The sequence below is a fragment of the Leopardus geoffroyi genome, chromosome B4 (genome assembly GCF_018350155.1).
Source record: "Leopardus geoffroyi isolate Oge1 chromosome B4, O.geoffroyi_Oge1_pat1.0, whole genome shotgun sequence".
Classification (NCBI taxonomy): Eukaryota; Metazoa; Chordata; class Mammalia; order Carnivora; family Felidae; genus Leopardus; species Leopardus geoffroyi.
Window position 1 is genome coordinate 122,366,659 of NC_059341.1, and position 15,672 is coordinate 122,382,330.

At 40.5% G+C, this 15,672-nt stretch overlaps 1 protein-coding gene across 2 annotated transcripts in view; it reads left to right on the forward strand.

The window, feature by feature from the left end:
• Positions 1-15,672, forward strand: part of UTP20 (UTP20 small subunit processome component) — a 107,509-nt gene that overhangs the window by 29,716 nt on the left and 62,121 nt on the right. For both annotated transcript variants that reach the window (XM_045466176.1, XM_045466175.1), the window contains exons 20-22: positions 8,834-8,913; positions 9,156-9,396; positions 13,737-13,919. In XM_045466176.1, coding sequence (XP_045322132.1) covers positions 8,834-8,913; positions 9,156-9,396; positions 13,737-13,919 — 504 coding nt within the window. The remainder of the gene's footprint in view (positions 1-8,833; positions 8,914-9,155; positions 9,397-13,736; positions 13,920-15,672) is intronic.

The following is a 15,672-nucleotide window of genomic DNA, read 5'->3' on the forward strand; positions in this document are numbered from 1 at the left end:
TTTCCTTTGCAGTGCAGAAGCTTTTATCTTTATGAGGTCCCAGTAGTTCATTTTTGCTTTTAATTCCCTTGCCCTTGGGGATGTGTCAAGTAAGAAATTGCTGCGGCTGAGGTCAGAGAGGTTTTTTCCTGTTTTCTCCTCTAGGGTTTTGATGGTTTCCTGTCTCACAGTCAGGTCCTTTATCCATTTTGAGTTTATTTTTGTGAATGGTGTAAGAAAGTGGTCTAGTTTCATCCTTTTGCATGTTGCTGTCCAGTTCTCCCAGCACCATTTGTTAAAGAGATGGTCTTTTTTTCCATTGGATATTCTTTCCTGCTTTGTCAAATTTTAGTTGGCCATACTTTTGTGGGTCCAGTTCTGGACTCTCTGTTCTATTCCATTGGTCTATTGTCTTTGTGCCAATACCATGCTGTCTTGATGATTACAGCTTTGTAGTAGAGGCTAAAGTCATTGATTGTGATGCCTCCTGCTTTGGTTGTCTTCTTCAAAATTACTTTGGCTATTTGGGCCTTTTGTGGTTCGATACAAATTTTAGGATTACTTGTTCTAGCTTCGAGAAGAATGCTGGTGCAATTCTGATTGGGATTGCATTGGATGTGTAGATAGCTTTGGGTAGTATTGACATTTTAACAATATTCTTCCAATCCATGAGCAGGGAATGTCTTTCCATTTCTTTATTTCTTCTTCAGTTTCCTTCATAAGCTTTCTATAGTTTTCAGCATACAGATCTTTTACATCTTTGATTAGGTTTATTCCTAGGTATTTTATGCTTCTTGGTGCAGTTGTGAATGGGATCAGTTTCTTTATTTGTCCTTCTGTTGCTTCATTATCAGTGTATAAGAATGCAACTGATTTCTGTACCTTAATTTTGTATCCTGCGACTTTGCTGAACTCCTGTATCAGTTCTAGCAGACTTTTGGTGGAGTCTATTGGATTTTCCATGTACAATATCATGTCATCTGCAAAAAGTGAAAACTTCATCTTTGCCAATTTTGATGCCTTTGATTTCCTTTTGTTGTCTGATTGCTGATGCTAGAACTTCCAACACTATGTTAAACAACAGCGGTGAGAGTGGACATCCCTGTCGTGTTCCTGATCTCAGGGAGAAAGCTCTCAGTTTTTCCCCATTGAGGATGATGCTAGCTGTGGGCTTTTCATAAATGGCTTTTATGATGTTTAAGTATGTTCCTTATATCCCGACTTTCTCAAGGGTTTTTATTAAGAAAGGATGCTGAATTTTGTCAAATGCTTTTTCTGCATCGATTGACAGGATCATATGGTTCTTATCTTTTCTTTTATTAATGTGATGTATCACATTGATTGATTTGTGAATGTTGAACCAGCCCTGCAGGCCAGGAATGAATCTCACTTGATCATGGTGAATAATTCTTTTTATATGCTGTTGAATTCGATTTGCTAGTATCTTACTGAGAATTTTTGCATCGATATTCATCAGGGATATTGGCCTGTAGTTCTCTTTTTTTTACTGGGTCTCTGCCTGGTTTAGGAATCAAAGTAATACTGGCTTCATAGAATGAGTCTGGAAGTTTTCCTTCCCTTTCTGTTTTTTGGAATAGCTTGAGAAGGATAGGTATTATCTCTGCTTTAAACGTCTGGTAGAACTCCCCTGGGAAGCCATCTGGTCCTAGACTCTTATTTGTTGGGAGATTTTTGATAACTGATTCCATTTATTCACTGGTTATGGGTCTGTTCAAGCTTTCTATTCCCGTTTGAATTTTGGAAGCGTGTGGGTATTTAGGAATTTGTCCATTTCTTCCAGGTTGTCCAGTTTGTTGGCATGTAATTTTTTCTTAAATTTTTTTTTTTTTCAACGTTTATTTATTTTTGGGACAGAGAGAGACAGAGTATGAACGGGGGAGGGGCAGAGAGAGAGGGAGACACAGAATCGGAAACAGGCTCCAGGCTCTGAGCCATCAGCCCAGAGCCTACGCGGGGCTCGAACTCACGGACCGCGAGATCATGACCTGGCTGAAGTCGGACGCTTAACCGACTGCGCCACCCAGGCGCCCCGGCATGTAATTTTTCATAGTATTCCCTGATAATTGCTTGTATTTCTGAGGGATTGGTTGTAATAATTCCAGTTTCATTCATGATTTTATCTACTTGGGTCCTCTCCCTTTTCTTTTTCAGAAGCCTAGCTAGAGGTTTATCAATTTTGTTTATTTTTTCAAAAAACCAACTCTTGGTTTCATTGATGTGCTCTACAGTTTTTTTTAGATTCTATATTGTTTATTTCTGCTCTGATCGTTATTATTTCTCTTCTTCTGCTGGGTTTGGGGTGTCTTTGCTGTTCTGCTTCTATTTCCTTTAGGTGTGCTGTTAGATTTTGTATTTGGGATTTTTCTTGTTTCTTGAGATAGGTCTGGATTGCAATGTATTTTCCTCTCAGGACTGCCTTCGCCGCATCCCAAAGCATTTGGATTGTCGTATTTTCCTTTTCATTTGTTTCCATATATTTTTTAATCTCTTCTCTTAATTGCCTGGTTGACCCATTCATTCTTTAGTAGGGTGTTCTTTAACCATTCTTTTGGAGGTTTTCCAGACTTTTTCCTGTGGTTGATTTCAAGCTTCATAGCATTGTGGTCAGAAAGTATGCATGGTATGATCTCAATTCTTGTATACTTATGAAGGGCTGTTTTGTGACCCAGTATGTGATCTGTCTTGGAGAATGTTCCATGTGCACTCGAGAGGAAAGTATATTCTGTTGCTTTGGGATGCAGAGTTCTAAATATATCTGTCAAGTCCATGTGATCCAATGTATCCTTCAGGGCCCTTGTTTCTTTATTGCTCCTGTCTAGATAATCTATCCATTTCTGTAAGTGGAGTGTTAAAGTCCCCTGCAATTACCACATCCTTATCAATAAGGTTGCTTATGTTTGTGAGTAATTGTCATATATTTGGGGGCTCCCGTATTCGGTGCATAGACATTTATAATTGTTAGCTCTTCCTGATGGATAGACCCTGTAATTATTATATATTTCCCTTCTTCATCTCTTGTTACAGCCTTTAATTTAAAATCTAGTGTGTTTGATATAAGTATGGCTACTCCAGCTTTCTTTTGGCTTCCAGTAGCATGATAAATAGTTCTCCATCCCCTCACTTTCAATCTGAAGGTGTCCTCAGGTCTAAAATGAGTCTCTTGTAGACAGCAAATAGATGGGTCTTGTTTTTTTATCCATTCTGATACCCTATGTTTTTTGGTTGGCACATTTCGTCCATATACATTCAGTTTTATTATAGAAAGATATGGGTTTAGAGTCATTGTGATGTCTGTAGGTTTCATGCTTGTAGTGATGTCTCTGGTACCTTGTCTCACAGGATCCCCCTTAGGGTCTCTTGTAGGGCTGGTTTAGTGGTGATGAATTCCTTCAGTTTTTGTTTGTTTGGGAAGACCTTTATCTCTCCTTCTATTCTAAATGGCAGACTTGCTGGATAAAGGATTCTTGGCTACATATTTTTTCTGTTCACCACATTGAAGATTTCCTGCCATTCCTTCTGGCCTGCCAACTTTCAGTAGATAAATCCGTCACTAGTCTTATCAGCCTCTCTTTATATGTTACAGCATGTTTATCCCTAGCTGCTTTCAGAATTTTCACTTTATCCTTGTATTTTGCCAGTTTGACTATGACATGTCATGCAGAAGATCGATTCAAGTTACGTCTGAATGGAGTTCTCTGTGCCTCTTGGATTTCAGTGCTTTTTTCCTTCTCCAGTTCAGGGAAGTTCTCAGCTATGATTTGTTCAAGTACACCTTCAGCACCTTTCCCTGTCTCTTCGTCCTCTGGAATCCTAATTATGCATATGTTAGTATGTTTAGTTGTGTCACTTAGTTCTCTAATTCTCCCCTCATACTCCTGGATTTTTTTATCTCTCTTTTTCTCAGTTTCCTCTTTTTCCATAATTTTATCTTCTAATTCACCTATTCTCTCCTCTGTCTCTTCAATCCAAGCTGTGGTCGCCTCCATTTTATTTTGCAGCTCATTTATAGCATTTTTTAGCTTCTCCTGACTGTTTCTTAGTCCCTTGATCTCTGTAGTAATAGATTCTCTGCTGTCCTGTATACGTTTTTCAAGCCCAGCAATTCATTTTATGACTATTATTTTAAATTCATTTTCTGTTACATTACTTAACAGATCAGTTTTTGATCAGTTCGTTAGTTGCCGCTACTTCCTGGAGTTTCTTTTGAGGAGAATTCTTCCGTTTCGTCATTTTGGATAGTCCCTGGAGTGGCACGGAACTGCAGAGCTCTTCCTCTGTGCTGTCTGGAGTAACTCGCGCTGGTGGGCAGGGCCGCAGTCAGACCTGATGTCTGCCCCCAGCCCACCCCTGGGGCCACAGTCAGACTGGTGTGGACCTTATCTTCCCCTCTCCCAGGGGTGGTGTGGCCCCTGTCTGGGCTACTTACACATTGCCAGGCTTGTGGTGCTGCTTAGATGGGATCTGGCGTATTAGCCAGGGCAGATCTGCAAGGTGCACAGGGGCTGGAGGGGCAGACTCAGCTCGCTTTGCCTTTGGTAGTCTGCTTCGGGAGGGGCCCCTCTTCCATGGGCCTCTTGTCTACGCTTGGCTCTAGAGAGTCCTCTGCTAGTCTTCTGGCAGTTTTCTGGTGTATTTAGGCAGATGTGGGTGGAATCTAAGTGGTCAGCAGGACACGGTGAGCCCAGTGTCCTCCTATGCTGCCATTTTCCTCACCATGGTCTGTTAAATTTTTTTTACAGTGACAAGATAGTGTATAGTAATTGCAAAATTTTATTTATATATATTGAGTCAGTGAGCCAAACTTTAAACATGACTTTTTGAAACCCTAGGTGTCTAGTATCCAAGAGTCCCTTAGTTCTAAAAAGGACCTTAGTAATCACATAGAAATTACATATGTGGTGCTTCATATGTAGTCTGTCCTTTTGCAAACCTTTGTCTTCAGATGGTCTACTCTGCTTTTTGTCAGATTAGACATATATCATGTGTGACCACTCAAAACCGTAACCATTAGTTCTTAGTGGACAGAAGTAGAATAAACAAATCTCTTTACAATTTGGAACCATTTTGCCTTTTACTGCCCTTCAGAACCATTGTACCATTCTGAAAACAAAGCCTTCTAACATCAACTTCATAATTTCACTTATTGTGCTTAAGGAAGAATCTGACATATGTGTTACTAATAGCCCGCTATCAAAAATGTTGGCTTCTCAATTGCTAAATGCCTTTCATGGTTCTCCATGGCTGGCTAGGCGCTCTTCCTGTTGGGTACATCTGTCTATCTGAAAACTGATTGATTTTTCATGGATAGTCAACAGCATATACAGTTCATGTCTTGTGTGATGATTATCCACCTTTGCCTAGCAGTCTGTACTTTGCCCAGGGGCATCCCTGTGGTCAGAGGGGCGGTGATGACTAGGAGTTGGAAACTGAACTTTGCTAAGAAGCCCTTTAATCTTGGCTGGCATGGGCCTCACATTTGCCCTCAGAATGCGGAAAGGTAGCCCAGGAGAAAGACAGGCAGAAGTCCAACCTGTGTCACTGTCTTTTGGTTGCTGCTCAGTAGAGCTGTTGGCTGAGACCTGCTTGAGTCTCTTCTGGCCCCTCGTCTGTTCAGGAACACACACACACACACACACTCAATCAACCTGCTGTAGTGACAAAACGGATGTTGGGCTGTGGCATTAGTAAAAATGATATCCAGTCTCTTAAAAAAAAAAAAAAAAAAAAAAATACTCACCTGTGTCCCTGGCCAGGCACTCCATGCTGATCAAGAAGGGCCAGACCTGCTCCTTCGAACTCCATAGTCTGTGACCCCAGAGAGCTAGGCCAGGCCTTTCCATGCTCCCAGCTGGGTGCCAGTAGACGTTTACTGCCTGCCTGGAGCCCACCTGCTCAGGCACAAGTGAGAGTAAAATATTAGGAGCAGAAAAAAATATCATATTCTTAGACAAGTAATGACAGAAAGAGCATACACGTTTTTTTTAATTTAATTTTTTTTTTAATTTACATCCAAATTAGTTAGCATATAGTGCAACAATGACTTCAGGAGTAGATTCCTTAGTGCCCCTTACCCATTTAGCCCATCCCCCCTCCCACACCCCCTCCAGTAACCCTCTGTTTGTTCTCCATATTTATGAGTCTCTTCTGTTTTGTCCCTCTCCCTGTTTTTATATTATTTTTGTTGCCTTTCCCTTATGTTCGTTTTGTCTCTTAAAGTCCTCATATGAGTGAAGTCATATGGTATTTGTCTTTCTCTGACTAATTTCACTTAGCATAATACCCTCCAGTTCCATCCACGTAGTTGCAAATGGCAAGATTTCATTCTTTTTGATTGCCGAGTAATACTCCATTGTATATATGTACCACATCTTCTTTATCCATTCATCCATCGATGGACATTTGGGCTCTTTCCATACTTTGGCTGTTGTTCATAGTGCTGCTATAAACATGGGGGTGCATGTGTCCCTTCAAAATGGCACACCTGTATCCCTTGGATAAATACCTAGTAGTATTTATCCAGGGATTTATCTAGAGTACTTATCCAAGGATAAATTTATCCAGTATTTATCCCAGCAATTGCTGGGTTGTAGGGTAGTTTTATTTTTAGTTTTTTGAGGAACCTCCATACTGTTTTCCAGAGTGGCTGCACCAGCTTGCATTGCCACCAACAATGCAAAAGAGATCCTCTTTCTCTGCATCCTCGCCAACATCTGTTGTTGACTGAGTTGTTAATGTTAGCCATTCTGACAGGTGTGAGGTGGTATCTAGAGCATAAACATTTTGAGATTATTGGTGCTAAGATACCAAATTATATAAACACTTACGTGATTCATCTGATTTCTCTTCAAATTCTGAAAGATATGTTTCATGTAGTTATTTTTTTTGCCTTTATGTCAATGATACGTATATTTTAATTTGGTGGAGGAAAACCAACACTTAAAAATTTTTTTAACATTTTATTTTATTTTGAGAGGCACAGTGGAAGCAGGGGGAGGGGTAGAAGGAGAGGGAGACACAGAATCTAAAGCAGCCTCCAGGCTCTGAGCTGTCAGCACATTCCCCGATGTGGGGCTCAAACCCACAAATGCGAGATCATGTCAGGCGCTTAACTGAATGAGTCACCCAGGCACCTCTGAAAGCCAACACTTTAAAGTTAGCTGAGTTTTTCTCCGGAGTCCTCTCCTTTCTTTAATGTGCCATACCTTGTACCTGATGCCCCGTTCACATTACTGTGCCTTTAAAAATAGTCTTCTTAGGGTGCCTGGGTGGCTCAGTCAGTTAAGCATTTGACTCTTGATTTTGGCTCAGGTCATGATCTCACAGTTGAGTGAGTTTGAGTCCCACATTGGGCTCTTCACTGGCAGCGTGGAGCCTGCTTAGGATTCTGTCTCTTTCCCTCTCTCTGCCCCTTCTTACTGTTTTTGTCTCTCTCAAAGTAAATATACTTAAACAAAAAAACAAAAAAAAAAACCTTTTTAGAGGGATCTATTTAAGTTTTAAAAAATATCCTTTAGTACTTTATGACTGTAAAAATAATTCCTCCTCAAAAAATTAAAAATAGAAATACCATGTGATTAAGTAATTCCACTACTGGGAGCACCTGGGGGGCTCAGTCAGTGTCCAACTCATTTTTTTTTTTTAATGTTTATTTTTGAGAGAGAGAGAGACAGAGCGGGAGCAGGAGAGGGACAGAGAGAGGGAGACACAGAATCCAAAGCAGGCTCCAGGCTCTGAGCTGTCAGCACAGAACCCAACACAGGGCTTGAACTCATGAACTGTGAGATCATGACCTGAGCTAAAGTTGCCTGCTTAACCAACTGAGCTATCCAGGTGCCCCAAATGTCCGACTCTTGATTTCAGCTCAGGTCATGATCTCACAGTTTGTGAGATTGAGCCTCATGTTGGGCTTTGCATTAACAACATGGAGCCTGCTTGGGATTCTCTCTCCCTCTCTCTCTGCCTCTCCCTCTCTCTCTTTCAAAATAAATAAATAAACATTAAAAAAAATATAATCGCACTACTAGGTATTTACCAAAGAAAACAAAAACATTAATTCAAAAATATAGATGTTCACTGCAGTGTTATTTACAAGAGCCAAGATATGGAGGCAACCTAAGTGTCCATCAGTAGATGAGTGGGTAAGGAAAATGTGGTATATGTACACAATTTTTATTACACAGCCATAAAAAAGGATGAGATTGTGCCATTTGAAATAACATGGGTGGACCTAGAGGGTATTACGCTAAGTGAAATAAGTCAGACTGAGAAAGACAAATATATGATTCTGCTTATAAGTGGAATCTTTAAAAAAAATGAATAAATAAACAAAAAGCAGAATCAGACCTGTAAGTACAAAGAAAACCCTGATGGCAAGGAAAAAAAAAAAGAAAACAAAAAAACCTGATGGCTGCCAGAGGGGAGTGGGTGGGGGGTATGGGCAGCATGGGTGAAGGAGAGTGAGAGATACAGGTTTCCAGTTATGGAATCAGTAAGTTATGGGAATAAAAGGAATATGGTCAATGGTATTATAACAGCGATGTAATGGGGCAGATGGTAGCTACACTTGTGAGCACAGCATAATGTATAAACTTGTCAAATCACTAAGTTACACACCTGAAACTAATATAATATTGTGTTTCAACTACACTGAAATTAATAAAAATTCCTACTCAGTGCAGGCATTTTGAAAAAATGTAAAAAAGTACAAAAGTTATTGAAACCCTATATTCAAGGATAACCTAATTAAATTGTAATTATATCCTTTCACTTTTTTTTTCCTATGAGAGATCTTTTAAAAAGGATTATACCACGTATTTGTGATCTTTTCTCTTAGTTCTCATGCACATGAAATGGACAATAAGCAATTTTGGAAAGTCTACTATGAACATCTAGAAAAAGCAGCTCTACATGCTGGTATGTAAGGGGAAGTGAAAGGGAGGCTGGGGAAAAAAAGGTGGTTTAACTATTTGATTTTTTACTGCTTAATTGTGCATGAAATCGGGAAACAGAAATGAGTAATGTACTATCCTGATAACCTTTGGATATATTTTATTGTTTCCTCATATTACTAGAGCTAGAAACACCCTCACATGAGGAGACCCAGAGGACAAATGTTAACATTTCTCTAGTGGTTCCAATGACTTTTTTTCTTGCAGAGAAAGAGCTGCAAAATGATGTAAGAGATGAGAAGTCCATTGGAGATGAAAGTTGGGAGCAGCCTCAGGAAGGAGATGTTGGGGCTCTTTATCATGAGCAGTTAGCATCAAAAACTGACTGTCAGGAAAGACTGGACCACACCAACTTCCGATTTCTGCTCTGGCGAGCTCTGGCAAAATTCCCAGAGAGGGTAGAGCCACGGTCCAGGGAGCTTTCCCCACTTTTCCTGAGATTTATCCAGTAAGTATTCCTTTCCAGGAATATGTCCCTGGTAGAGTATGAGGAAGAGAAGATGTGAAGTCTTAAACTCCCAAGTAGGCTGTTTTTTTTAGTATGTCCATCACATTTTCAAACCATTGGCTCATCTGTAAAGCACTGGCTCTCTCAGATAATAGCTAGTTTTTTTTTGCCACTTAATTTGACACCAGTTAAAATGTAACCATGCCACAAATGGTGTTAATAAAAATTCCAAGTTAAAAAAAAATTATAGGGGCAACTAGGTGGCTCAGTTGGTTAAGTGTCTGACTTCGGCTCAGGTCACGATCTCATGGTTCATGGGTTTGAGCCCCACATTAGGCTCTGGGCTGATAGCTCAGAGCTTGGAGCCTGCTTTGGATTCTGTGTCTCCCTCTCTCTCTGTCTCTCTCGCTCTCTCTCTCTCTCTCTCTCTCTCAAAAATAAACATTAAAATTTTTTTTATTTTAAATTAAAAAATATAAAAATAAAAATTCCGGGTTACAAGGGCGCCTGGGTGGCTCAGTCGGTTAAACATCCAGCTTCAGCTCAGGTCATGGTTTCACAGTCCGTGAGTTCGAGCCCCGCATCCGGCTCTGTGCTGACAGCTTGGAGCCTGGAGCCTGCTTTGGATTCTGTGTCTCCCTCTCTCTGTGCCCCTCCCCCGTTCATGCTCTGTCTCTCTCTGTCTCAAAAATAAATAAACATTAAAAAAATTTTTTTTTAATTGCAGGTTACAAAATAAGAAAGGCTTCTTGGATTAGATTAGCATACAAAGGCCTTGTTATTTTTTGCCTTGTTGTTTCATTGCCTTCCTTGGGGCTTTAACGTGTTTTCCAGAAACCCAGCCCCAGCCACTGTGTTGTCAGCCTGCTTATGTTTCCTAGGATGCTGAGGGGGAATGTACTTTGTATGTTACTACAGAATAACAACTTTCTGGAGCATTGTTTTGAGTAGTTAGTTGGATGACTTTAAAACTCTAAAGATACGGGATGTGATGTACAGAACAGGACTAATCATCAACGAAGAGTATGTTTTATAGTAGTATTTCATTATATGGGAAAGTGTCATATGTGTAACTTAAGCAGGCTACAAACCACAGCATGCTTGGCTTGTTCAAAGAACAGCAAGAAAGTCTGAGTGGCTATAGCAGTGACCCTGGGAGAAAATAGTTAAAGATTAGGCCAAAAACTTAACAGGAGACCAAATTGTGTAGGGCTTTCAAGTGATGGTAAAGGACTTGTTTTTTTTCTGTTAGTGAAATGGAAAGACATCAGAAGGTTTAAACAGAGGTGACATGACTTAAGATTTCTTAAGGATTTTTCTAGCTGTTGTGTCAAGAATAGACTGTGGGTCGGTCAGAGCAGATAGACCAGCTTCAGAGATTATAAAGTCCGGCAAGAAATGTGGGTGACTTGACCAAGGTTGTAGTAGTACAGCTGATGAGGGGTGGTTGAGTTCTGCATATTCTTGGAAAGATTTCAAGTCAGTAAAATATATTTGGGGGGGATTACACTTAGAACAGCCTGTGCAATTTGGTCAGCCAACAGATCAGATGTATAAGTGTTTGGGGGAAAAGGGGGAATGTTGGTACAGGAAGGTGAAAGGGGAGGAATTGGGGATGTCTCTAAGGTTTTGAGCTGAGCAACTGGAAGAAGAGAGTCACCATTTACTGAGATTGGGAGGAAAGCACAGGTTTGCAGATGTGTGGGGGAGATCAGGAATTCATTTTTGGGATACTGAATAGCCATCTAAGTAGGGATGTTGAATAGGCAGTTGAATTTGAAGTTTAAAGTTGGAGGGAAAGGTTTGGCCTAAAGATTATAAATTGAGAATCATCGGTATATACATGATTTTTAAATCATGAGACCAGGAATGAAGCTACACCTAAGGTGTAAATGTAGACAGACAAGACTTCCAAGGACTGATAGCTGAGATTTAGAAGTTGGGAGATAAGGAGCCAGCAAAGGAAGCCAGAAAGAGTGAGAGAAGAACCAAGACCATGTAGCTTCGCAGGTGCCACATGAAGAAAGCATTTTGAAGAGGGAGTAATTAGTTGGATCATACATATCTGAGATGTCAGTCAGATAAAGCATAAGAATTGATCATTGGCTTTAGAAGGCATCTTAACAAGAGTTGTTTTGGTTAACCTGGTAGGGATGAAAGCCTGATTAAAATGAGCTTAAAAGGAAACAGAACTAAAAATGAAAACAGCAAGTGTGGATAGTTCTTGTAAAAAAGAAGCAGACAGGTGGAGGGCGATGTGGGAGTGGAGAGAGCTGCTGTTAGTAGGTTGCTGTTTAAGATTTAAGCAGCGCACCTCTGTGTAATGCTCGTGTTGTGAATGATCCAGAAAGGAGGGAAAATTTGTAATGTAAGAGAGGGAATAAAATTGCTGGAGTCATGTCTTTGAATAGTTAAGATAGGATCCAGTGCATAAGTAGAAAAGTTTATATGAATAATTCATTCTGGCAAAGGTTACAAACAAAGATTCAGGCAGGTGAGTAGGTTCCATGGTGGAAGAGTAATGATTTTTTCACCTAATTCTTCTGGCTTCAATTTATTTATAGCATGAAAACGATATTTAGCTTCCCTGCCTTGTTTTGAAGATCATATAAAATAATGTTTATCAGTTGTTTTGTGCGCTACAAAGAGCTATACATATGGAAGCAAGTACTAATGGTGTTAACAGGAAATAAATTTCCTGCTCTGTTAATTTTCTAAATTTTTCCCTAAAGAAAGAAAGGGATTACTAATAGATTCCTGGGGATGGAGAGAGGAGCCTGTAAGATGTCGTTTCTGAGTTTAAGAAGATTTAGAGACTATAGATACACAATATTTTTTTAAAAGATATACAATTTAAAAAATATTTAACATTAGTTGGCAAGGATTACCTGTGGCAAATAATTTTATATATGATCCAAACTAATGGAAAATGCAAATGTCATCTTTCATTTTGACTTTGAAATATATTATGGGCTTTTTATTTTATTTTTTTACTAGAAATTTACATTTCTAAATATGATTCCAACAATTCAGTGTTAGAACTAATTTGTGAATCCCTTGTAAACAAACATTCTTTGAGAAGAACCAAACCAGAGGCAGGAGTGACTAACAATGACAATACCTTGATAACAGGTGACATCTAAAGAGTCCCTGCTGTGTGCTAGAAGCACTCTTGTGAGTGCTCCGGGTGAATTATCTTACTTAACAAACACTAGTAAACATGCTGTGCATGGAGATACAGTTTAACATTTATGTTCTATATGGTTAACTGAGTGTTGGGATTATAGCGCGGGTGCTGTTCAGTAGATGATGGTATGGTTTGTAACCGACACAGCAACCTTGTTCATTTTATTTATTCGTCTGCCTGGTAGGTATCAAGTGCTAGATCCTGCTGGCTGAAAATACAGAGTTGACTATAGTAAAGTGTCCCTGCTCTCCAGGGCTAGTTTCGTGTATTCACCTGGAGTTTAACGTGTGTTGACCTGGAGTATCTTCCAAGTGTGCTGGGAGGGTGCTACCCTCAAACATGTTATTTTATCAGTGTATTTTTGAGTGCAGACTTTAAAGCCTGTCTGATCGATTTCCTTGTGTCTGTAGCCCAGTGTCATCCATGCACAAAACAGACCACAAATGAACAAGTTGTTGGATGATGGAATTAAAATGACTCAAAAGCAATGCACTCTGTGGCAGCCTTCAAGATAATATTAGTTACTTCAAATAGCAGACCAAAATTAAAGGGATGGAATCTAATAAAAACAAACGTGAATAGGAATTGGATAAGCTTAGTTTAAAGAGGCAAAACACAAATACTTTGTGATTTTCATTACCTGGACATTCAGTTTGAGTCTGTGTCATGCTGTGTCTGCCCCTGAAAGCAATGGAGATGACAGTCCACCTGTCTTACGAGACCACGTCCAGAGGACTGAATTTTGCTGTGGCACTATATTTGCAAAAGGACATTGGCAAAGTACAGTGGGTCTGGGTGAAAGTGACTGGCATGGTCTTAGTGCTATGCTTTCCTTATTTAATAAAATCCACCCCTATACCCACCTCCCCCAGTTACGGTTCCAGAGACAGAGAGACTGATTTCAGCTCAGGCCAAAAGAGATTTTTCAAACATTTTTAACAGTGTAACAGTGGGATTTTAAAAGTGTAACTGCAATTAATGGTAGGTTTGCCAAACCAGGTACTTAAGAGGGGCTGAATAAGAAAGAATAATGTGAGCAGGTTTGGCTAAGTGCCCCTGGTGACTCTTCATTGTGTGACTCTGAACCGTGGACGTACATCCATCTGTCACAAACAGAATTAGGACAACTCCGCTTCATCTCTTTCCACTGTAGCAACGAGTATTACCCAGCAGACCTGCAGGCCGCTCCCACCCAGGATCTGCGCAGGAAAGGCAAAGGGGTGGCCGCGGAGGAGACTGAAGAGGAACCCGATGCTGGAGATAACGAAGAGCTGGAAGAAGCGGTGCCCATGGATGAGCCCTCACAGAAGAAAAAGACCAGAAGAGCTGCAGCAAAGTAAGTTCACCACTGCTGGAAGATCACAGATCCAGGGTTCTGGGAGAAACGGGAAGAGACCTCTGATGGCCTAAGTGTGACATAGCCTTGGACAAGACAAACCACTCAGATAATTACTCAGAGAAGTGCTGCATCACCTTGCGATTTTCTTTTGCAGCCCAAAGAAACCTGCCAGTTTTCTGAGTTTTTTGGTTGCTTATTATTACTTATTTTGCCCCTGACTTGAGTTGTCGGGATTTTGGGGGTCATCTAATCATAAGTGCTTTTTATCGACGAGAGCGTTGGTCCTCGAGTGGTTGAATGCTCTTTGATCTTTGCCCTTCACTCTCATGGCACCAGGGTGTTATTTTGTGTGCTAGGGGAACACGTAATGGAACATCTCTTATAAATCTGTCAGCGCTTTTGCCTTTTGACTTATCCCTACCCCTTGCCCCCATTACATTCTCTTTCCTGTCATCTGGGGTGTTCACTTACGTAAATTGTTAAGAAACCTCAGAAAAAGTAGAAGTGATCAGGCTTTCAGAAGTTACTGCAGCTTCCTTGAAGACTGTCTGCATTGAGGCTGCAAGGATCCAGTGTATTGGTGCTACCGTGTTATTTTAGCACTTTATAAATCTCAAACTGATCTGCCTATTTGTTCAGTCTTCCCACGAGCCTTTTATTGGTTCATTCAGCAGCTGTTCTGAGTGCATTTTGTTAAGTGTTGGGCTTCAAAGCTACACAGGAAGCACAGTCTAATGCCTGGTCAAATTTTTTTATAGAAGAAGTATTTTTAAAGGAGTTTTAGGGCAGGACAAATCCAAAACCAACAACGACAAAAACTGAGTTCTAGGATCATAGTGAAAAATGACTTAATTCTATCACAAAGAGAAGATTGTTACAAAGGAGAGGGCCCCACTGAAGCTGAAAGATGAAAGAAAGCCTGCTGGGCAGCTAGGGCAGGGAAGGACTTGGCAGCTAATGGAAATAGTGTGAGAGCACCTGGGTTGCTCAGTCAGTTAAGTGTCTGACTCTTCATTTCGACTCACATCATGATCTCACCTGAGTTGGTGAGTTCGAGCCCTGCATCTGGCTCTTTGCTAGCTCTTTGCTCTTTGCAGAGCCTGCTTGGGATTCTCTCTCTCTCTTTCTCTCTCTCTCTCTCTCTCTCTCTCTCTCTCTTTCCCTCTCTCTTCCTCCCTCCCTCTCTCCTTCTCTCCCCCCCTCCCCCTCTCTCTTTTTGCCCCTCCTCTGCTGTGTTCTCTCTCTCTCTCAAAATGAATGAATGAATGAATGAATGTGATAGTGTATAAAGCATAGGGGCAAGAAAGAGTGTGGCCATGCTTCCTGAAACTAGTTCCTTTTGTTTCTACCTTCTCATAACTCTGAGCGTTCTGTCCCCTACTACTTTCTCCAAGACCAAGATTGCTGTTTTCTTCTTCGTATCCTCAGCACACAGCTAGCAAAAGATTAGTCCTCGTATTTCTTTGTTGAATAAATGAATAAGCTACTTATCCAGCCATACCTCTTTCTTTCTTACTTCTGGACCTTTGCCGTGTCCTCCCCTCTTTCTGCTATGCCCTTGCCTCACACCTGCCAACTGAAATTCTACTCATGCTTCCAGAAACTGTTCTGTGCTACTTCTTTACGGAAGCTTGTCCTGTCTTTTAAACTGAAAGTTCTCTTAACTCAGCTTCAGACTCAGAACAGCCATTTCATGCCTCTATCGTGGTGCTTCTCCTTGCCTTGGATACTAATGAATTTTTTATAGATC